Below are 22,325 nucleotides of genomic sequence, written 5' to 3'. Positions count from 1 at the left end.
TATTAAGTTGCTTACATACACATATATCTGACCAAAACCCATTGTTTTGTAACGAATGTACTGGGGTTTCTGCCAAGAGGTTTTGTGATTTAAAGGAGAATGGGAATACTGATACATTTAACTGACCTGGTTGTCAATTTCCTCTCTAACCAGGAGTTTATAAAGACACTTGCTAACAAATCTTTTCCACTGCAGTGATTAAACATGGCCTGTGATCCTTGATAAAAGACACTGACATTCACGGAAATTCAGTAAATATGTAGCTTTTGCAGTGTGTCCAAGTAGAGACTAACAGCCCATGAGATAAGTACATGGTGTGAAATGTATGGTCAATGTTTTAATTGTCTTTCCACACCAAGTTATTAGATGTTTTGCTTTGCTTAAAGTCAGCGTTTTAGACAGATGATATCAACTCCAATGACACAGTTAGTGAATGAAGCAGTCACAACACCTGCTTTGAAAATGTTGACTCATGGTTGTAAATGATAACTACTGGGATTAAAGCGTGGCTCAATAAAGACCTTGGGAAGAGCAGTTTCTAAATGTTTTAATTACTGGACAATATATAAGGAGTCATAACAAGTATTACAAAGCAAAATGCTATGCAAGAGAATTAAAATTATTGAAAATGTGAGCTGTACTTAAAGAAAGCCATATACCCAGTGAGAAAATGTACAGGAGTCTGCTGTCTGCCATCTGCCTGTGATGCGGGTAACTCCTCGGTCATCTGGTTTGGGCTTGAGGAAGACAGATGAACTGTAAGCAGCTGTACTCTACAATTAACGCTTAAAACAAATCCAAGTAATCTCGACTTGTGATAAAAGTGGATTTAAATGATGTCAGCTTAATATTCTCGGCAATGACAGACATTTTAAGAAATTTTTGACATTTCTTGGCCTATAGCTTTGTGACCTTCACATTTAGCACCATGTAATTCTTGGTGGGGAGCATTAAAAAGATTATTTCCCAAGAGCTACAGCCTAAAGCAGTCTGAAATAGTTCTGGTGACTTAACCTTGCCAGGAAAGCACCTCATTTCTTTAAATAAGAGACACAGAATTCCTGGGGTGGGCCTGAGAAACACACAGCAGGGTGGCCAAAAAGTCATGGAAAAATTAAGGAAGATGCTTCAGATTGAAGGTGATGTGTGATTAGCAAAGTACACGCAAGGTTACAATTGTCCCTTAGAGAAGACCAGGTTTTTCATCCCTAAGAATGAAGGATGGCTTTCCATCTAATACACCTGGAAGACCCTACAGACAGGCTGGTTTGTCATCAGCTACATATCTCCACGGAGAAGGCGATGGCACCCCACTCCAGTACTCTTGCCTGGAAAATCCCATGGACGGAGGAGCCTGGTAGGCTGTAGTCCATGGGGTCGCTAAGAGTCAGACACGACTGAGCGACTTCACTTTCACTTTTCACTGAATTGGAGAAGGAAATGGCAACCCACTCCAGTGTTCCTGCCTGGAGAATCCCAGGGACGGGGGAGCCTGGTGGGCTGCTGTCTGTGGGGTTGCACAGAGTCGGACACGACTGAAGCGACTTAGCAGCAGCAGCAGCATATCTCCAGCTATATTTCGTTTTTATTCTTTTCTAAAGGCAACTCCATCCAGACTAGCAATTCTGAAGGCTTTTCTAAAGTTTACAAAAAGAAATGAGATTTCCTTTCTTTCTTACTCTCATTTCTTTTTCTTTCCCTTTATTAAATGCGGTCTTATCCCCCGCCTCCCGCGCACCGGAAGAGGCTGTTGTCTGTGTTGTATCGCTCTCAGGAGGACCTGCTGGTGGCAAGGGCTGTGTGCCCTTCTGCTTTCAGAGGTAGGACAGGGCCACGGCGGATACCAAAGGCGAACTGCAGCAGCAGTGGCAGGGTTTTTAACGACTTTAAAAAATACCAACAACAAACTGAATCCTACAATGGTTCAATGACTTCACTCTGACCTCCCAAAAGTGATTAAGTGATTAATATACTATCTTTATTCCTAAAGAAGTGAAAGTTGACATCCTTTAAGCTGTCAAAGAAAGAAAATCTCCAAATCCTTTTCTTTTCAAAATCATGACTGGACACCCTTGCCTCATCAGCAGTAATATCGTCTCTATGTCCTCTGTGCTTGCTCTCGGATTCCAAGATCAGAAGTGAAATGCAAACAGCTTATTGTTCACTTATATAAAAAAGTCAGGTAATTACATGTAATTCACATTTTTAAAGAGTATTTCTCTTTATTTCCGGATGGTGTGCACATTAGTGTGTATTCTACAAAAACTCTTGATACAAGTCGTCATGTTGCAGTAAAATTGCTTTTTGTAAACATCAATGAAGAGGCTTCAGTATGAATTGGGCAGTTCTTTAGCTTTTCTGGAGAAGGAAACGGCAACCCACTCCAGTATTCATGCCTGGAAAATCCCATGGACCGAGGAGCCTGGTGGGCTACAATCCATGGGGTTGCAAAGAGTCAGACACGACTGAGCGACTTCTGTGTGTTAGCTTTTCTACATATTTTGTGTATTGTACATTTTATTTTTCAACTGTACGTTATGGAATGAAATGACATCAATTCTGGATTATTGATGTGTCAATCTAAATAGTAAGAAAATTTATCAGCTAAAATAGAACATTTATCACAAATTGATAAAGAACACATGATTATTAATGTACATGATTTATAGAGAGAGTAATATACTTGGTAATGATTAGAAATAAATCCTTGGAATGTGATTAACTCTTCAGTAAGCAGTTAAAAGTAAAATTAACCACAGCCCAGACAGCTCAAATATCTTACTTTGAAAAGAATGATTATTCATTATTAAATTTTTTATATTAACAATGTTAATGCTAATAGCAAAATTAAAATATGAAATAAAATATTTTCTAATTCTTCCATAAATCCTAGCATTAAATTTACATTTTGGGAGCACTCTGAATACTGGTAGCATTGGAAACTAACAAATCATCAAAATGCCAGTCACTATTCCTTTTTAAAAAGATTTTAAATTTGGAGAACATCTGGGTTTTAATTTTTTTTTAATTTCAATACTGCCACATACTAGAGAGTTAAATAACCTTGCTCATGTTTTACAACAAATGTAATTATCACATAATTTCACTTAGTATTTTAATGAAAATATAGCTTCAGTTATAATTCCCATAGAGTGATAGTAATATAATTCATTTCCCCTAGCCACTAGAGTATAATTAACATTGTAATTTTATACAGAAGCTTTTTTTAAAAAGCCAGAATTTTTCACTATGCTTTCTACAAGCTGACTGATGTGTCTGATGTTAAATAAATTATGTCTTTTAAAAAGCAGGTATTAATTTTCCTAAAAGATATTTATTGAATTTCATCTGTTTTCTTTAGATCAACTTTAAACCCTCAGTTAATTTTAAACTCTGACATTTTTATCCAATGAATGTACTTGTATCAAATATCAACTCAACATGTCAATGTATGGCAAAACCAATACAATATTGTAAAGTAATTATCCTCCAATTAAAATAAATAAATTTATATTTAAATAAAATAAAATTCTTAAAAAAAAAAGGAAAGTTTAGAACTTTTCTTAGAGTTTAAGTTCTAATGAGGTGGATGAAACTGGAGCCTATTATACAGAGTAAAGTAAGCCAAAAAGAAAAACACCAACACAGTATACTAACGCATATATATGGAATTTAGAAAGATGGTAACAATAACCCTGTATACTAGACAGCAAAAGTGACACTGATGTATAGAACAGTCTTTTGGACTCTGTGGGAGAGGGAGAGGGTGGGATGATTTGGGAGAATGGCATTGAAATATGTATAATATCATATATGAAACGAGTCGCCAGTCCAGGTTCGATGCACGATACTGGATGCTTGGGGCTGGGGCACTGGGACGACCCAGAGGGATGGTATGGGGAGGGAGAAGGGAGGAGGGTTCAGGATGGGGAACACGTGTATACCTGTGGTGGATTCATTTTGATATATGGCAAAAGTAATACAATATTGTAAAGTTAAAAAGTAAAATAAAATTTAAAAAAAGTTTAAGTTAAAAAAAAAACTTGTGAAATCATTTCTTGTCTTCTAAATTCAACAAGGATAACTGATTGGAACACAAAGGGTGAGATTTACTAGAGTTTTTTTAATGGAAAATATTAGATATTATTAAAGGTAAAGACAGAGTAATATAATTACTTATATTTTCATGCTCCATGTTGTGCTGTGAATTCTTAATCCAGTATTATAGGTGATCTTGGGAGAAACTATGAAGAAGCTACAATCATTTGCAAATATTGCGTTTGGACCTATATGCACTTTTCTAGATCTATCCTTTCATAAGATTATTAAAGAGGCTTATGACTTAAAATAAAGCTAAAGAATCATTAATAAGTCTTCCCTAATCCATCACTGAAAAATTTTGAAGGTATCACCTCTTCCGAAGAGAAATGCAGTTTTTGGGGAAACTCCTTTGACCTGGTAGACGTTCATGACCTGCTTTAAAACACTGTAAATATCATGGCCCTGTGTAATGTAAGATAATTATTATTTAAACATTAAATTTTCATAAATATATTTTATATATTATTCTTGAATTTACAATTATGTAGATAAAAATTTGTTCTGCTCTTCAAATTCCTTAAGTCTTTCACATTTCTCCCTGTGCATCTAGAAATTAACATGAATTTGCAATTTCAAATGTTTGTGTTTATAGGCGAAACAGACAATCCATACAATTTATTGCTAAACCTACATTTTCAAGTATTCTAGGTGAAATACAAGTATAAAAGGGAATAGAGGTAATGAAAATTTCTGTATTATTAAATATATTAAAGTAAAAAGGTAATGGCGCCCCACTCCAGTACTCTTGCCTGGAGAATCCCAGGGATGGGGGAGCCTGGTGGGCTGCCGTCTATGGGGTCGCACAGAGTCGGACACGACTGAAGCAACTTAGCAGCAAAAAGGCTATTGAGTATTTTTTTTTTATAACAAGATTAGCTAGCACATGTGTGAAAAGTAAAACATAGTAACATTTGTACAGGATAACAACCTTGTCTAAAGCTTGCTACCACACTTTATGAAATTTTAGTGCCTTTGCATCAAAACGAGTTTGGCGACTGTGAAGCCCTGATCTGGATCTAATGTGTCTCAAAGTGATAAATGACCCCAGGCCTGAAAGCTGTCAGAATTAAACATATGAATGAGATATCTGCAATGCCTGTTACTGACAGCCCTGAGGAAAGCCCTTCTCTGAAGCATTTATTTTTACAAATCACTCCTGGTGGGCACTCAAATACAATGAACAATGTACCAGGAAATGTGGAGATTAGAAAGTAATAAAAGATGAAAAAACATGAGCTGACTGAATCTGTAAACTTTGTAAGGTATACACAGCCTGAAGAGAAAGGAAGATGATTTTATATTAGGAAATTCAAGACTGCAAAACTTATCTCTACACATGGGTTTTTAGACTTTAGAGGAACGCAAACTGTTAAGATGTAGGAACATTCTCCACACGCCTGGAAGCAATGGGGTAAAATGGTAAGAACTCAGGACTCAAAAATACTTGGCAGAGATTAAAACCTCAGACACACACCATTCATCAGTGTGAACTTGATCAGTCCTGACATCTCACCTTTATGGAGTTTTCACTTGTAAAGAAAATGGAAACTCTAAGACATCACTTAGAGTAACTTCCTGCTGTTGTAGATTCTGACTCTGCACCGTTTCAATAAATTTTGACATTTTTCCAATATTTTTAAAAAATAGGAAGCTAACAACTTTGTCTCTTGCTCGACTAACGAATTCCAGCATTTTTACTTTTTTTTTTGTTTGCCCGAATTTCCAGCATTTTTACTATTTTCTTTGTTTGCCAATTTACCAAAACCATAGAAATTAAGGGGCAAAAATTACCAGTTATATTTGGTTATTTTTTATCATTTTTTTAAAAGATAAAGCAGTCTTTTTACGTCCATCCTTATCTTTGGAGTCATACAAGCATAATAAGCAACTTTGATACAATACCCACATACCCACTTCTCTTGCCTCGACATATAGAATATGTGTATCTAAGGAGTAAATATTTAAAATATTATGACTATACAGCAATGCCCATATTCTGGGTCATTTTCCTAGAATAAAATGAATTTCAATTTGCAAGGGGAGAAATGTGCCCTTTCATGATTCTCTTGGATGTTAAGGATTATGCTACAGTAACATAAACAATAAAATAAAAGATACTGTCTATCCAGGATGAGAAAGATAAAATATAACAAGTAAATAACACATGCAAAGTAAAAAGAACCATATCGCCTTTAAGAATTTGAAAAGAGGCTGTGTTTTGGCATAGAAAATTGAAATGGAATATTGATTTAGAGGAAATAGGTAACTTCTATGTATTATCACTTAAATCTCTTTTGTCTGAAGCCAAAACCCCAAGGTCATCTCCTGTTTTAGCTGATTTTCACTCAACTATCTAAAACAAAGTTCAGGATTTCCAGCCCCATATATCACTTTCAGTGTCTATATAGCCAAGCCCCAGAGTAACAGTGAAAATATTAATCTGATACTGGGCAGATGAGAAAGTCAAATGAAAAATCTGTCATGTGACCCTGCCCTTTTGTTACACAGGTTTAAATAGCTTTTTATGTTTATGTCTGTCTTGAGAGCAAGCACTATCCTCCTTACAAGGCACTGCATAGAACACAATCTTCTTGAGAGTAGTCCAAGGACTTAAGGCTTCTCTGGGAACACAAAGGGTCACACTGTTCATCCCCAGGATCTCTTAACATGTTTATCCATCATTTTTTGTTAATCCAATTACACTGGAGGCAACAGAATCTATCTTGAAAGGTTTGATGTGGCATAACTACTAAATTTAATGTCTCCTTTCTTTTTTGCAAAAAGTGTTGACAAATTTTAAAGTTTACAAAACAAAATTACAGTATTTAGGGGAAATATACAGCTTTAGAGGAGAAAACCCAAAAGGTCTATTCATGGCTAGACATCCACCTTTTATCTTCTCGCAGAATCAGGGAGGAAGGAGCAAAACTCTTCTCCCTCAAGGGTGCATTTCTGGCAAACTGACACCTGGTCAATTCAAGTGTTAAATACTTCAAAACTTTACAAGTCTTTAATACTATTATAAAGCATCACATTTGAATCAACAGAACAGAAAAAAATGGGTCCAAACCAAGAGTTCAGAACTACTGTACATGGACCACTTTCATATGTCCCTAAAGTTTAAAAAGAAGGCTAGAGGTGGGAGAGGGGTTCAGGATTGGGAGTACGTGTACAACCGTGGCGGATTCATGTTGATGTATGGCAAAACCAATACAATATTGTAAAGTAATTAGCCTCCAATTAAAATAAATAAATTTAAACTAAAAAAGAAAAAAAAATAAAGACAGTAATCTAAAACAAACAAACAAAAAAAGAAGGCTAGAATGACAAACATAGTTATAGGTTTGTGACAAAAAGAGAAATGGACCAGTTTGATGCTTTTACTAACAGAGCTCTAAATGTTTATGACTAAACATTCATGAATATTCATCATAAGTGTTCAAGAAAAGCAAAGCCCTAGAAGATTAAATAACTTGAAATCTTTACACACAGTAACATCAAATGAATCACCTGGGTAATATGCAGTTAAGAAAAATGTGAATAAAGCCAAAATCCTTTTCTACATAATGACAGTTAAAATAATTCTGCCTCCATGGATTCACAAATAAATTAGTTTACTTATATTGGCAAAAGCCAAGAGACATGATTTTTCTCCTATAACATGTTTCAAAAGCAACTCCATAAACAATAAACAATATAACATAAAACCATTAAAATGATGTTTTTCACTTTTAATCTGAATTATTAATGCTAATAGTTCCATAAAGATTATAGGTTGAGTGCTTGCCATTCAAACTACTCTTGTCAACCCTTCAAAAAGAAGAGACAGATAATTTATTGGAGCATTTTTCTAACAGAAGTTTAAAAATTCAGTTGACTAGAAATAATCCTTAAATGGCCCTTATGACCTGCTTACAATAATTATTATATATTTTATTAGTTAAACAGGACCACAAAACAGATGCTAGCTCATTCCTTTTCAAACCCTTTAGTTACTTGAACTCTAATTGCACTTCATTCTCCCTATGGGTAAACTACACATTTCTTATGATAAAGGGAAGTCTACTTGTAGAAAAGACAGTATAATAGGTTTTGTTATTGTTTCAAATTGCTTCCAAAAGGCAAAAAGTTAATGTACTTTAGAGATCCTATCTTAAAGGCATATAAATTAGAAACTTATTATGATAATAACATTTTTTCTCACCTGAAGCCTTTTAATTTCTGGTTCTGTTTTGATCTTCTTATATCATTATTTCGATGCCCCCAAACTACATGCATGGGCTCTTTAAAACTGTCCAAGAAATGTAGCAGAGAGGGAAAAATTGGCTTACTTTGAGAAGGAAGGATTTAAAATATGCCTATAAAACAGTCTGTGAATCCTAGAAAGACAGGGTACCTGAGCTTCCAACATACAAAGAGGAGGTGGGAAAGAGGTAAACAAGCTGGTGTGAACGTTTCTATTTCCTCAGTTAACTTTTCAACGCGGGACGGCGTCATCTTAGTCCGAATACAGTGGTTTCCTTTTCTCAGGGTTCGCTTGAAGAGCAAGCCAGGGATTGGAAGATCTGGCTGAGTGATATAAAACTGGGTCACAGGGGGCAGCAGGGCCCCTGAGTGGGCCTCCTCCACGGGAGGAGGAGGTGACCGTGACCCGAGGGAGTGGCCAGGACGCGGGCTGCGGCTTCACGGTCCAGCTGTGTCCTGCAGCAGCTCTGCTCTTCCGGGCATCCTCTGCCCTCTTTCTATAAGAGGAATCACTACACCTTCCTTCGGCTTGTCCTGGGTCATTACCCTGATTATGCAGTGTCAGCCCTCAGTGGGTGCTTGGTCAGTGCTGAATGTGGGAGAGGCGGCCGAGCAAAGTGGTTCAGCACAAGGGCTCCAAAGTGAGGCTCAAGCCCCGATTCCTGGCCAAGCACTTCCCCAATGAGCAGCTGACCTGGGGTCTGGCTCTGCATCTCTCTATGCTGTAACTCCCTCAGTTGATAAATGAGGCTACGGATAGTTATGTCTCAAGTTGGGGCAGAAATATGATGAGATGAAGAGATGACCCTCTTAGTCAAGACACTGACCTAGAGGAAGTGCCCTATAATCTCTAACTCATATTACAAATGTTCAGTATATTATACCTCTCTGGATGTGTTTTACAAAATACGCTTGAAAATTATATACTGGTCCCCTACGTCCCCTTTGGGTAGGGTGACCTGGTGATCTTGCCCAGAGCTTTCCTGGTTTTAGCACTGAAAATCTTGTGTCTTATGAAACCTCATAAATCCTGGACAAACTGGAAACATCTTACAAATTTGTCTGCAATTCATCAAAAGCCACCTCTCACTAGGGGTCCTGTAAGCCTGCTGGCTGTTATCTCCTGCAGTTAAGGCAGTACCTACCACTCAGGGAGCACTCAGGATAACCTAATTCTAAATACAGTCGACCTCAGAAAGGTCAGCTCACAGCAGCAGGGTTTCTATGCAAAATAAAACGTTTTCTTTCCTATGGGGCAGGTGAACCTACAATCTGACTCAAAAGAAATTTCTTGAATTTGCTTATATCTTTTCCAGGTTGCCCACGCTTTTCATGGCTAAGCTGTGGCTCCCTTAAATCCCAGGAGAGAAATGCAGCATCCTGGACTGCTCTCTGCCTTACTGGCTGCATTTGGAAACAAGTCTCTTCGATTGTTTTCAGTCACATGGTACATGCCATGAAGCTTATCTACATCCCTGTCCCAGGAAGACTTGGAAGAATGATGACACACCTCAGTTAGGACAAAAACGACCTTGTTAAAATGTAACCACCTGACATGCTCTGCAGTGAGGCTGCAGAGGTCCATACTTCCTACACTTATAGTTGTACAACCCATCAATGTTGCACTGTTTTGATTAGTAAATTAAAGCTTTGGCTAGCTATAATATAGGGGGAAGAGCTCTCCAACTGAACAATTATTATACTTATTTTCGGCTAAGTGAATGAGGTCATTGACCCATCTCCAACATAACATCTTTTAGCATACTAAAATTTATCTTGCAAGTCTAAACAAATTCTTCTGAATGTAAGCACAAATGCATTGGCCATTTTTGTACTACTGAACCTAAATTTGTGTTTCTGATACCTGAATTAAGAATGCAAGATGGCCAGAAATCTATGAAAAATCTAGGGACCAAAGCCTAGGATCTCATAACATCTTGATCTGAATAACATTTAATTTTTATTAATATCTGTTCATTGCCTAGTATTTCAGACACTTTGTCAGAATATGTATTAAGTGCTAGAATATAAATAAATTTTCATAAACTCAAACTAATATAAGTACTTGAATATTACCTCGATTTTCAATCTATGACATTGAGAGATATAACACATACTTCACTGTACTCAAAGTTAGGAATATAAACTTGGGATTTGTGCCTATTAAAATAGAATGCAATGAAGTATAGAGGAAGGTGGTCCGAAGTGGGAGATGGGCTTGTAATCTATGTCACATCACCAGAGTGGATGGGTAAATCTCTGAACCTCTCTCAATCTGAGCTTTATCTTTCACAAAAGGTCCTCTCAGGACTAACTTTTAGAGTTACTGGGAACAAAAATTACATCATCAAGCTACAAATAGGGAGCAAAGGTACTTTTGTTAAATTATGTAATATTTTAGCATTGCTAATATTATTTCTTTAAGCTGAAATCTCACATTCAAATATTTAACTATCAAGCTAATAGTCACATCTAATAAGATGGCACATGAGAGTGGGTTGATGTCTGCATCTACATGAGATTCAAGTACAAAGACCAAATATCACATGTGATTTGAAGGGCCAGGGCAGGTCAGCAAGGTGGCAAAACAGCAGGATAAACGGTTTCCCTCCAGTGTCCCTCAAGAAGGAAGAACTGATGGATGTTCTAACCCTCCTGGGGCCAAGAGGAGCAGGAATTCTGGCAGCCACTTTCCAATACATGACTGCAGGGGGCCAAATATTCCATAAGGTTACTGCATAAGGTTAGAAGGAAAACCTAGGGATTTTCTACTCCTTTGCATCATAGACAGTAACCATTAAACCCTGTATCTATGAATGCAAGGGAATGCAAAAAACATAAAATAAATATGCTACTCTTTTCTAAAGAGAACTGCTTTCTAGTTGTCAGTGTCAAAAATTAAATTTTGAAGCAAAAATACTTTTAATTTTAATCCTCTCTTCTTTGATGTGAACTGCTCACAATACAAAACAATTGACACCAAATGTCCTACAAAATCAATGCAGGCAAAAAAGCTATCTGTTAAATAATGTAGCTCATTATTTTAAAAAATGCAGTTACATAACTCATATACTATGAGAGAAAAGAAACAATATTCAATTGTTAAAAAGTTACGTTAATATTTACCTTTTGTGGATGAGTTATATTTTTCTTGTTCTTCAATGAATTAAATGCACATAATGATGGAAACAAAAGAAAGAAATCAGCAAATTTATAGTTAGACATGGAAATGTGAATCAACACAATGGCATGAATAATAAAAATATGTAACATATAATGTGATATGACAAACTTTAATGACAAACCATGAAGAAGTCTCAAACATGGCACTAAAATCAATCAAAGAAAGAATGAATGCAACAATTTAAAGATTTTAAATAAAAGCATAAACATTGGGAAATTAATATATTTAGAATTTGAAAAAGTATATTTTGTGTTACTTTTCTTGCCTTTGAAGAATTGCACAATATTTCAGCACCCACTTAACTAAGACATTTTAATCTTAATATATCATGACAGTTTATTATAAATGTACTTAAAAGCATATTTAATATTCAAAACTAACATTTTAATTTCAAAAATGATAGCCTTTCAGATAATTTAAAATAGTATATAATAAATGAAAACATAAATTCCATTTTTTGGTAGGTCGTAGGCATTTTCTTTTCACTGTGGAAAGTATTCTAGAACATTTTCCACCTGGAAAAAAAATACATTCTACTTCAAGTAATCCTTTCCTCCTTCTCAAATTAATTATATTAAACTATTTCAAAGTGAAATGTTCTCTGGAGACTATATTTCTCACACATTTCTTATGCATTTATCTACCTCCTTGTTGGCACATCCACTACTGAGAAACAATGGCCTATCTAGATATTTTGAAGGGGCGTGCCATTAATGTTAGGTAGCAGAATACCAGAACAACAACAACAACAAAATAATTGGCACATTGTGTCAGTTTATGAATGATCTTTAAATAGATTCTCTTAAAAAAAAAAAACCCCTATGCTGCACACACATATAAAACATCACTTGGTTGGCTTCAGGAAACCATCCATTTTAATGCAACTGATTATCTTGCTTTCCGTCTCACACTACCTTGGGTTACATTGGAATACAACATTGGAATATACCCAGAGTTTCCTGAAAGCCTCTGCTCTCAGTTATCACATACCTTTAGAGTTACCTAAATGTTAAGGCTACTTTTTCAGCTACTTTATCTCAAAATCTGCATCATAACTACAACTCTGCTTCCTCCCTAACTGTAACGTAATCAGATTCCATGTAGAAAATAGGCTAGCATTCCTAATTTTTAAAAGAAATTTTAAAATACATTTTTAGAAGTTTAAGTAAATGTGTTTTGTTAGATTAGCCTTTTATATATATATATAGTTTTCATTGTACAAAGAGAGAGAATGGTAGAACTGAATTACAATGAAGAAAATAAGCATCCAAGCAATCTATGGATCCTAAACACAATAATGCAGATAATTATATTCAGAAATTATGCATGAATAAAATTATAAGTTCATCAAGAAGTTATAACACTATTCAGGAATCTAAATCATTTGAAATATTCACTCTTACCAACCAATTGTCAACTCAGTTCTTTTAATAAAATACAATTATCCTTTGTTAAAAATTTTTTTTTAAGTAAAAATAAACATAAAATGAGACTGGAAAGAAGGAAGTCAAATACGGTAGGGCCTTCATTGATTGTAAATAAACTGCATTTGGCATTAGTCTTCACAGAACACAGAAGTAAATTTTAACATATAATATTAAAGAAAAAAATGACATGATTATATCGCCTTAAGAACATCAATGAACTCCATCTTCAGTAAAATGAGCTAAATTCTATTGAGCCCATGAATAAAATTAGATGTTGATTTTTAAAAACATATTCTAGGAAATACAAAGATGTCATGTGAACTCTTCAGTTTGAAATAGATCCATAATAAGATGAAGGTGGGCAGTATCATCATTTACCAATGTCCTGAAGCACAGAGTAACATCAGATAGTAAATCAGATCCATTTTAATTATAGAATACACAGATAAAATAGTACATGCTTGTTATATTTTTAAAAGGTTGTATCTATACGACTCTTGATGAGCTTTAGGAACCTCAAATAGCAAGTGGCTAGGAATATATTTGTGATACTAACTATCAAAATAACTCCACCAATTTCATTCTCAGTCAGTCCTTTCTTCCCACCTCAATTCAATCCTTACAAATTGGTGATTTCTCTGAAAGACAACTGTGAATACGAATATCATAAAGCAGTAATGTGGATTGACATTAACAACGAAACATGAGTTTAAAAAAAAAAAAACACAAAGTCTAGCATACATTCCATCTTACTTTGTAGAAGCAAGTCTTATTTCTATAGATTAATAAAACTATAATCTCACTATATGAGAGTTATATTCAATACCCTCATATGCTTTTGAATCTTAAGTGTTTTAGCAACTGGAGGAAATGCAAAGAATTTTAGGAACACATGATTTTTGGATATCAATCTTTAGCACACTATGGCCAGTAGTGAGTCTGCAGCTGAACACTAGAACCTGTAGTTCTTTTGGTTGTGCAACAGGAGTCCGTGACTGGATAATTTAAACAAACACCACATTTTTTAAGATAAATTTTAAGACAATTTCATTTCGACTATTGCTAATTACAGCCTTAATAACAATAATTATGAATTATCTTCTCAAAATGTTCCCAAATAAGAGAAAGTTTGTTAAAGACATGAATTGAGAATTCCCATGAATTAATTGCTATTTTAGAAAAGAAAGTCAGAGTTTCACATAGCCTTTTATTTTTCTGATTAGCTAAATGAATAAGCTTATAATGACCCTGAATATTAAAGCACGGCATATCAACAGGACGCATGATTTTTAAAAAAGAATACAAATTCAGAATTTATTGTAGCAACATTTTTCTGTCAATAAGATGACACTTCTTAAAATCTACACTAATTTTCTTATAACCAAGTATTCTGTGTACAAACTCTGTCATATCAGTCTTTGCAAAAACATATTTATCTTTTTTGACCACTAATATTTCAATGATACATTCAGCAAAGTGCTTTACGTGAGTAGAACACATATTCAGCAATATAGAAGGAAATATACAAGTTTTACATCAACAACAATCAACACTGTTGAAAAAAATATTCAAAATGTTAACCTTTCAGTTTTTCACAGGGATGAAGATTTTTAATACATGTTTTAAATATAAGTCCACTGTATTCACATTACAACCCCAAATTAAACATTATTTCACTAACTTGTTTAAGAAATTTATGATAACATTTACTGATAACATATCATTTCACTTACTGAGAAATGGGAAGGCACTTTGAGTCACATGAAGAAATCTGACTCTTTCAACTGTGTTTAACTTTTGGCCAGGTAGCTTACTGAATTTAATTTCCAGGAAAATATATCCCCCACTCCCACCCCCTCTCTATCTAGAAGATAAAAACAATGGGTATATGCTTAAAATAAGGGAAATTTAAGTGAAGTTAACTGTTTAAAGACCCTAAAATGTGTTTTCTAAGTCAGTTTTTAATCATCAGACATATGAAAAATACGAGCTATTGCAAGTAAGTTAAAATGAAAAAACACTAGCAAAGCCTTTAATACGATTGTTTCATTTAAAAATATTTTAAAAATAAGGTTAAATAAGTCTTCCTTTAACACCAAAAATACCGTATTGTACTGAGGTCTTTAAAGTTTTGTTTTTTCTCCTTGGTACCGTTGGAAGAAGTATCTCTAAGGGCTCGCTTTTTTTTTTTAACCGACCATCTAAAATTTATTCATTCACTCACTTAGCAAAAACAGCACAGAGGCACCAATTGTTATAACCAGGTGCTGGGAATAAAGCTCAAGGTAACTTGAGTTCTTAGGATTCATCCGACTACATGCAACCAGAATATGATTCTGTTAACTGAAGGCATATATAAAGAGGGGTTTCTCGAACCCAGGCTTTTGGCCAGGCTCCCTCTGTGGATACCTTGTTCTATGCTGCCGCTTCGCACGGGCACCTGCGGGAGCTGCCTGCCCCGGCGGCTGCTGAAGGCGGCGTCCATGGGCGGGGACCGGGTGGGGCTCGCCTGCCGGTGCGTCCTGCGGGGGGAGACAGAGAGGGACAAGTCACACTGTGAAACGCCGGAGGGCCCGACAAAAATCCCTTACTTCTTCCTGCTACTATGAAAAGAGACATAAAACCCCTAAGTGGGCCTTTTGAAGTAAAATCAAATTATCTTACATGGTGTGCATAAAATGACTATGACCAAAAAAGGAGCTAAAGGAGAAAAGATTTCCGCCACAGTGCTGCAGGATGAATTCCTGACCGGGCAGAACTGAACACACTTCTTTTCATAAACTGTGTATGAAGCTGTGACTTGCTGTTCAGGTATCCATTTTCGGTAGTACTGGACGGAATGTATGTACTTACAGCCTCTGAATCTTAACAATGTGTGTCAATTATTTAAGAAAGGCTGTTAGACTGCTACAATTAAATCCATATAAGTGACGAGAGTAGTTATAGCTACAGACTTTTATAAGCTACCATTCACTTGCAATTTATTTTTAAATAGGAAAAGTCTGAAAAGATATGTATAAAAAGAACCTTGGGCACATGCTATGAAATATCCTGAGGAACAGATCAAAATTACAAATATAAATTTAAGAAGCGTGCAGATACATTACTACTGTACCGGAGTAAGCTGACCTCTATCTGCTGTTATTCAAACTTCTTTTTTATACTTAAGAACTTTAAAGCACTCTCAGAATTTTGTAAACAAAGATGAAAGACTTTTTTTTCCCTTCTAATTCCTCTTATACATTTTAAAGCAAATATACATTTAATTCCAGGCAATTTCTTATAAAGAATTTCACATAATTAAAATAAAAGTATATATGAATATGCCACAAACAGATGGAAGGACGTAACACAGGCAAGTTCAGTTTTCAGTGATGGCTAGTTGGCAGGAAGTATAGAAGAGAAGGTCACCAGCACAGTGAAGGCAGATGCAGGCAAGGGTGGATGTGGAGGGGTTTAAGTGTCACAAAGAAAGGATCAAGAGCTATGGTGCCGTAATGAGTGACAGTGGCGAGAGCTCAGGAAGGCACGACACCACAGCGACACCTGGAGGCAGACACTGAACAGCGACCTTGTCAGGAGCGGAGAAGGTGGCGCGGACCCTCCGGGGGCAAGGTGGTGCATAGAGCAGAGTGTTCTGACACTAGGGTGCTCGCTCGAGCGGGAGCGAGCGGGATGTTTCCCCCTAAGGACTGGCTGATCAGTCGCTCTCGCGGCTGCGTATCCCCTTCTAGAAAGACATGGTGGGAGAACCCTAAAACATTAGGGTCAGAAAAGATCTTCAGTCAGCAGGTCACATCCACTTTGATACCAGCACATCTGTCCAAGGAAAACCTGGTTACTCGTACAAGACAGTGATTTTTAAAACCCAGGAGCAAACCCATCACAATGTTACTGAACGGGACTTCACATCAAACCGACGCGTTATTGGGAACGTGCACGCCCAGTGGTCCTGAGAGGACCCATCTGGGTTCCTCCAGGGAGACAAGCCTTCAAGGCCCACAGGGCCGAGACTTCGGACTCTTGTGTCTTACTGAGCTGATCTCTGGTGCCTGGAACACAGCAGCACAGAGACCAAGACCTCAGTAAAGAGATTAGGGCTGCACGAGTGAGCACCATCAGGACAATGAACCGGGGGAAACTTGAAGCACTTGCCTTCCAAAAGGAGCAATACACTCAGCGCATTCACAATGTTCATAATTGTACTCTGCAATAGGAAGTTCCTACCAAACAGCAAAGGGAAGCTGTCTTCTGAGGTTAATTTAAATAGATCAACAAATTAAAATGATATAAGGTAGAGAATTCTTTGCTTTTGAGCTGACTAAATGTGAGTGGCTGATATATGGATAAAAACACATCCTCTAATGCATAAAAGTATCAGAAAGGATATTTGTTCATATATTGACAGCTGTTTTAATATAGTGTTCAAAATTATTCTGAAGCCAATTTCTAAATTAAGAATTAAGAATTAAAAACTGATGTTTACATGTGAATAGATGTATGTATATATTATATATATACACTTCTTTAAAACATGTACATTTTTGCTTTATTTATCATTTTTTGTATTTTAAATAAAGTGCACATTTAAAATACCTAATCTGTATTATTTTTCATAGTCACAGAAGCCAAGAAATAACACTTCATCCTTTTGAAAACAATGCTGTAATATTCAATTAAGTAATTTAAAGTGGTGAGTTAAGAATCCATACTGATCACTACAGGAAGTAGTGATACATTAATTACCAAGTGCTTTATTCAACTTTCATTCGGATTGACAATATTTCTCTTAAATAGAATATCTTTTGCAGCTGTGATTATATTGATTCAGGGTATATCCTCTATTTTCAAACAATAAAATGGGAAAATGTCAGATTTTAGAGCATAAAAAGGTACAGCTTAGGTATCTAATGTGCATTTAACCTTTTTGAGCTCTGGATTAATGCTGCATCAGACCCTAAGGCATATCCAGAAACCTGGATGGTCATTTTGATTTCTGAGTTAATGGAGGAAAGCCCTGGCATCATGTATCAAAACTGTTCATTCATTCTGGATTGACTTCTCACATGAACTCAGCTCTATATAATTAACTTACATGGGAAGGATCAAGGTATGATCAAGTCCTTTCCAATGATAAATAATGAGTTTTAATCTATTATTCTTTAAAAGTCATTATCATGAGAATAAACTTCAACACTCCCTTGTACAAAATACACTTTAATGTGGTTTGAAAGTTTAATAATATAGTTTTTACCCTAGTCCAGACAAATTTCACAGATCTTGCAATTTCACTAAAATCTTGCTTCATTTCTTAATGCAATTCATAAACTAAAAGAACTTCCTAAATGCAACCTGAAATGTAAATAAATTATATGAGTCTATACGGCCATAAAGTAAATGACAAAAATATAAAAAGCACATTTTGCTGGTGGTCCAGTGGCGAAGACTTTGCATTTCCACTGAAGGGGGCATGGTTTCAATTCCTGGTTGGGGAACTAAGAGCTCCCATGCCTTGAGACATAGTCAAATATCTATCTATCTATTTAATTTGCCACTTATTTTGTATAAATATAGAAAAGTAATTTCAGGGGCAAATAAGTGCAAATTCATTTCTCGATGAATGTTACACAGATCCTCCCAAGCCACGAGCTTTCAGGGCCCAGGAATAGTGTGCCCTGTTGGGGGTTAATTACTTAGCGCCAGGGCTGTTTTTCCTTTGAAACCAATCACAAGTCCCTCAGGAACAAAACAGCTTCTGATCCCCCCCACCCCCTGCCATCTATAACTAGTATGGAAGCACGGACTCCGAGAAGGAGTGGAAACTGTTCCGCCTGAGGATAAAGGAGGCTGGATCACAGGAGCGGGGCAGAGGGGAGTGACAAGGCAAGGGCTAGAGAGAGATGGGCCAGGCTTTGGAGAAAGAGATGGTGGAGCCAAGTTTGTTTCATAGGAGAGGAAGGAGGGTGAATCAGGAAATTCTGAGGTCCAGGAGTGAGATGGGAGGAAATCCAGACTTTTCCATGAAATGGGATGTGCTGAGAAAGTAAAGGTATCCGAGGGAAAGAGACCAGCAAGGAGCAGGACAGAGGATGGACAGGGAGTGAATGATGGAGAAGGAGGGTGATGGGAGCAAGTGTTCCTCACCAGGCATCCACATGGTGCTGTCTGCATATGCCAGGCTCTAGCGTGTCTGTCTCTGTACATGCATGTGCTGTGGTGTACATATCACATACATACACATGTGTCCTTTTTTTGCATTCTCACAACAGCTCTTCAAAGTATTGTCATTCCTATGTTATAGATGGGAAAACTGGGGGCTTGTAGTGTGAATTGCAAAAAGACAAATAACTAGCTTGATTAAGGCAGGACCCACAGAGTATATGAAGCGCCAACACTGCTCTCTTTTCTGCCTTTGAGACAGGACTGGCTTCTATTATCATGAGATGAAACATGGTAATATCGATGTATTGTTCATCTTACAAAACAAAACATAAATGCATGTCCAGTAACAGATTGTTTGACAAGATTTAATAGAATCGTATTTTGAGAGTTTATAGGAACAAAATATATGGAAAATGGTATTTAATGAACATCAACTCTGCTTCATATGTCTACACATAACATACTATTGAAATAAAAATAGTGAGGGTTCTAGAACAAAATATGAATTCAATCTAGCTACAACTCCAGTTCACCATCTCCAAATGAGTTTCTAAATATTTACTGCTGAGTTCAACCCCTGCCTACCCTCTTCACTTAAGACTAGTGTTCCTGAACTAAAGTTAATATTTCCCCACCAAAATCTTAGCTTGTTAGACATTTCTGTTGCTGCAAGGAGACTTGCAGTACATTGCTTCTATTGCTGCTTAAAAGTAGAGTCCTTTTTTAAAAAAATTACTTGTTAAAGGATAGACATGCATGAGGTACTTAAGGTCACCATGGTTCCTCCCGTGGTGACTGCCTTTTTCAAGGAGCACCAGCACAGCAGAAAATGAATGTGTACGCAATTCTAAATACCAACCCTGACCAAACACCCCCCCACTCAGGATTCAGAAAGCAGGTTCCACAAGAAGAAAAGTCCCCAGAGCAGGACGTGCAGCAGTGCTAACAGTCCGCAAAGCTCAACACACATGAGGGTGAAAAGATACACATTTATTTACTAAGGAGCTTCCTCAGAGGGTCTGAAGCTCTACTTCAATGGTTAGGCATGTAAGTCAGAAATCAGTTCTGCCTTTACTCTATCTAGAAATGGTTATCATAGCTTTCAAAACATTTTATTACACAGCTATTCCTGAAAAGGTCACTTTTTTTGAGGCCAACAAAGGGCCTTAAGAGTTATGATCGTCACACAGCAAATTCTGCCTGAGGCCAAGATGGGTCTGTGTGCTGGGGCTACTCTGGGTTGCCGTCAATTCCTGAGGCCAAGAATCAGTGTCCACAGCATTCATACTGTGGCCTCACTCACCTGTAGCTGAACATCAACTTAGAAGGTATCGTTAAAAGAAATGAGTGCTAACGTAAACCTAGAAAATCCAGGCCAATTCCTCTATTGTAATGAGCTATTCATCAATTCCCTTGAAAGCTAAGCATGTGACTTACACTCTAATAAAAATCAATGAGGAGCTTTAATTATAATCAAAAAAATTCAAATACCTAACAGGCTTGAGTTTTCTACATGAAACCTACAAGAAAAGTAAGTAATGGTAAGAGTAATATGAATATGGCCCTTAGACTTCCCTGGTGGCTCAGACGGTAAAACGTCTGTCTACAATGCGGGAGACCTGGGTTCGATCCTTGGGTTGGGAAGATCCCCTGGAGAAGGAAATGGCAATCCACTCCAGTACTATTGCCTGGAAAATCCCATGGACAGAGAAGCCTGGTAGGCTACAGTCCATGGGGTTGCAAAGAGTCGGACACAACTGAGCGACTCTCCTTCTTCTTAAGCAAACATTTGAGACTAGGGGGAATGGAATCCCTTCTCTTCTTACTGGAGGGGAGATTTGTGATTATCCACACACATGTGGTGGCTCAGAATGCAAAGAATCTGCCTGCAGTGCAGGACACCCAGGTTTGATCCCTGGGTTGGGAAGATCCCCTGGAGAAAGAAATGGCAACACACTTCAGTATTCTTGCCTGGAGAATTACATGGACAGAGGACCCTGGAGGGCTACAGTCCATGGGTTGCAAAGAGTTGGACACGACTGAGTCACTAACAGCAACAACACACGTGTTCAGTGTTGCCAGGCATGACACTCAAATATCCCTCATCTGGAGGAAAACACGGTCAGTTGACTCTAGAATCATCTAACATTTTGTAAAACTGTATCTTACTGTCAAAAAACCTTGTTCATTGATTCTGGAAAATGACACATGGTAGATATTTAACTAGCAATTGTTAAATGAATTAAAAAGGCCTCAATGGAATATAATGAATATGTAACTTGAGGAAAATTTTTAATCTTGTGAAAATAAATGGGAGGAACTTAAGTAATTTACAACCTGGCAAAGAGACTGTATTATAATTAGATTTATTGAGAGTAAAGAAAATGTAAACAGTTACACAATCAGTATTTTCATTACATTCTTCTCATTTACCATCTAGCTAGCTAGCCATGTATCTATTTCTGTCTGTCCACCTATGTATGAATGAGTGCTTGTATGCATGTATGTATGTATGCATGCTGTTGTTGTTCAGTCCCTAAGTTGTGTCCAACTCTTTGTGACCCCATAGACTGCAGCACGCCAGGCTGCCCTGTCCCTCACTATCTTCCTGAGTTTGCTCAAACTCATGTTCATTGCGCCCGTGATGCCATTCAATCATCTCACCCTCTGTGGCCTCCTTCTCCTCCTGCCCTCAATATTTCCTAGCATCAGGATCTTTCCCAATGAGCGAGCCAGTTATTCTCATCAGGTGGCTAAAGCATTAACCAACAAAGTATTGAGCAAAAAACACTCTCACTTTTTCAGGAAATCTTGGTTTCTACTAGGCCATTATGGCAAACTAGGAATTCTGCAATGGAAAGCAATCCCTTCTGAATTATCCTGATGTACTCACTTGCTGCTGCTGTGCTCTATGTAAGTTCTGAGTCTGAAATTTCAAAGTTGCCTACGGAAGGTATCTTCTAGAGTTTATTTGGGAGGAGAAAAAGTGGAAAATTCACTTTAAATTGTATAAAGTGAGTGTCATCATCAGTCCTTCCACTGAATATTCAGGGTTGATTTCCTTTAGGATTGACTTGTCTGAACTCCTGGTAGTCCAAGGGACTCTCAAGAGTATTTTCTAGCACCATAATTCAAAAGCATCAATTCTTCAGCACTCAGCCTTCTCTATGGTTAAACTCTAACATCCATATATGAACCTTGTCAGC

The 22,325-nt window shown here is 36.9% G+C and overlaps 1 protein-coding gene across 1 annotated transcript in view; it reads right to left on the bottom strand.

Annotated features, from left to right (window-relative positions):
- Positions 1-22,325, bottom strand: part of RIMS1 (regulating synaptic membrane exocytosis 1) — a 600,042-nt gene that overhangs the window by 111,455 nt on the left and 466,262 nt on the right. The window contains exons 25-26 of the mRNA XM_055534784.1: positions 16,529-16,711; positions 15,367-15,479 (exon numbers count right to left, since the gene is read on the bottom strand). Coding sequence (XP_055390759.1) covers positions 15,367-15,479; positions 16,529-16,711 — 296 coding nt within the window. The remainder of the gene's footprint in view (positions 1-15,366; positions 15,480-16,528; positions 16,712-22,325) is intronic.

Source organism: Bubalus kerabau, chromosome 9 (genome assembly GCF_029407905.1).
Source record: "Bubalus kerabau isolate K-KA32 ecotype Philippines breed swamp buffalo chromosome 9, PCC_UOA_SB_1v2, whole genome shotgun sequence".
NCBI classification, from domain to species: Eukaryota; Metazoa; Chordata; class Mammalia; order Artiodactyla; family Bovidae; genus Bubalus; species Bubalus kerabau.
The sequence above is the reverse complement of the archived record's forward strand: the minus strand, read 5'-3'. Positions and strand labels throughout refer to the sequence as shown.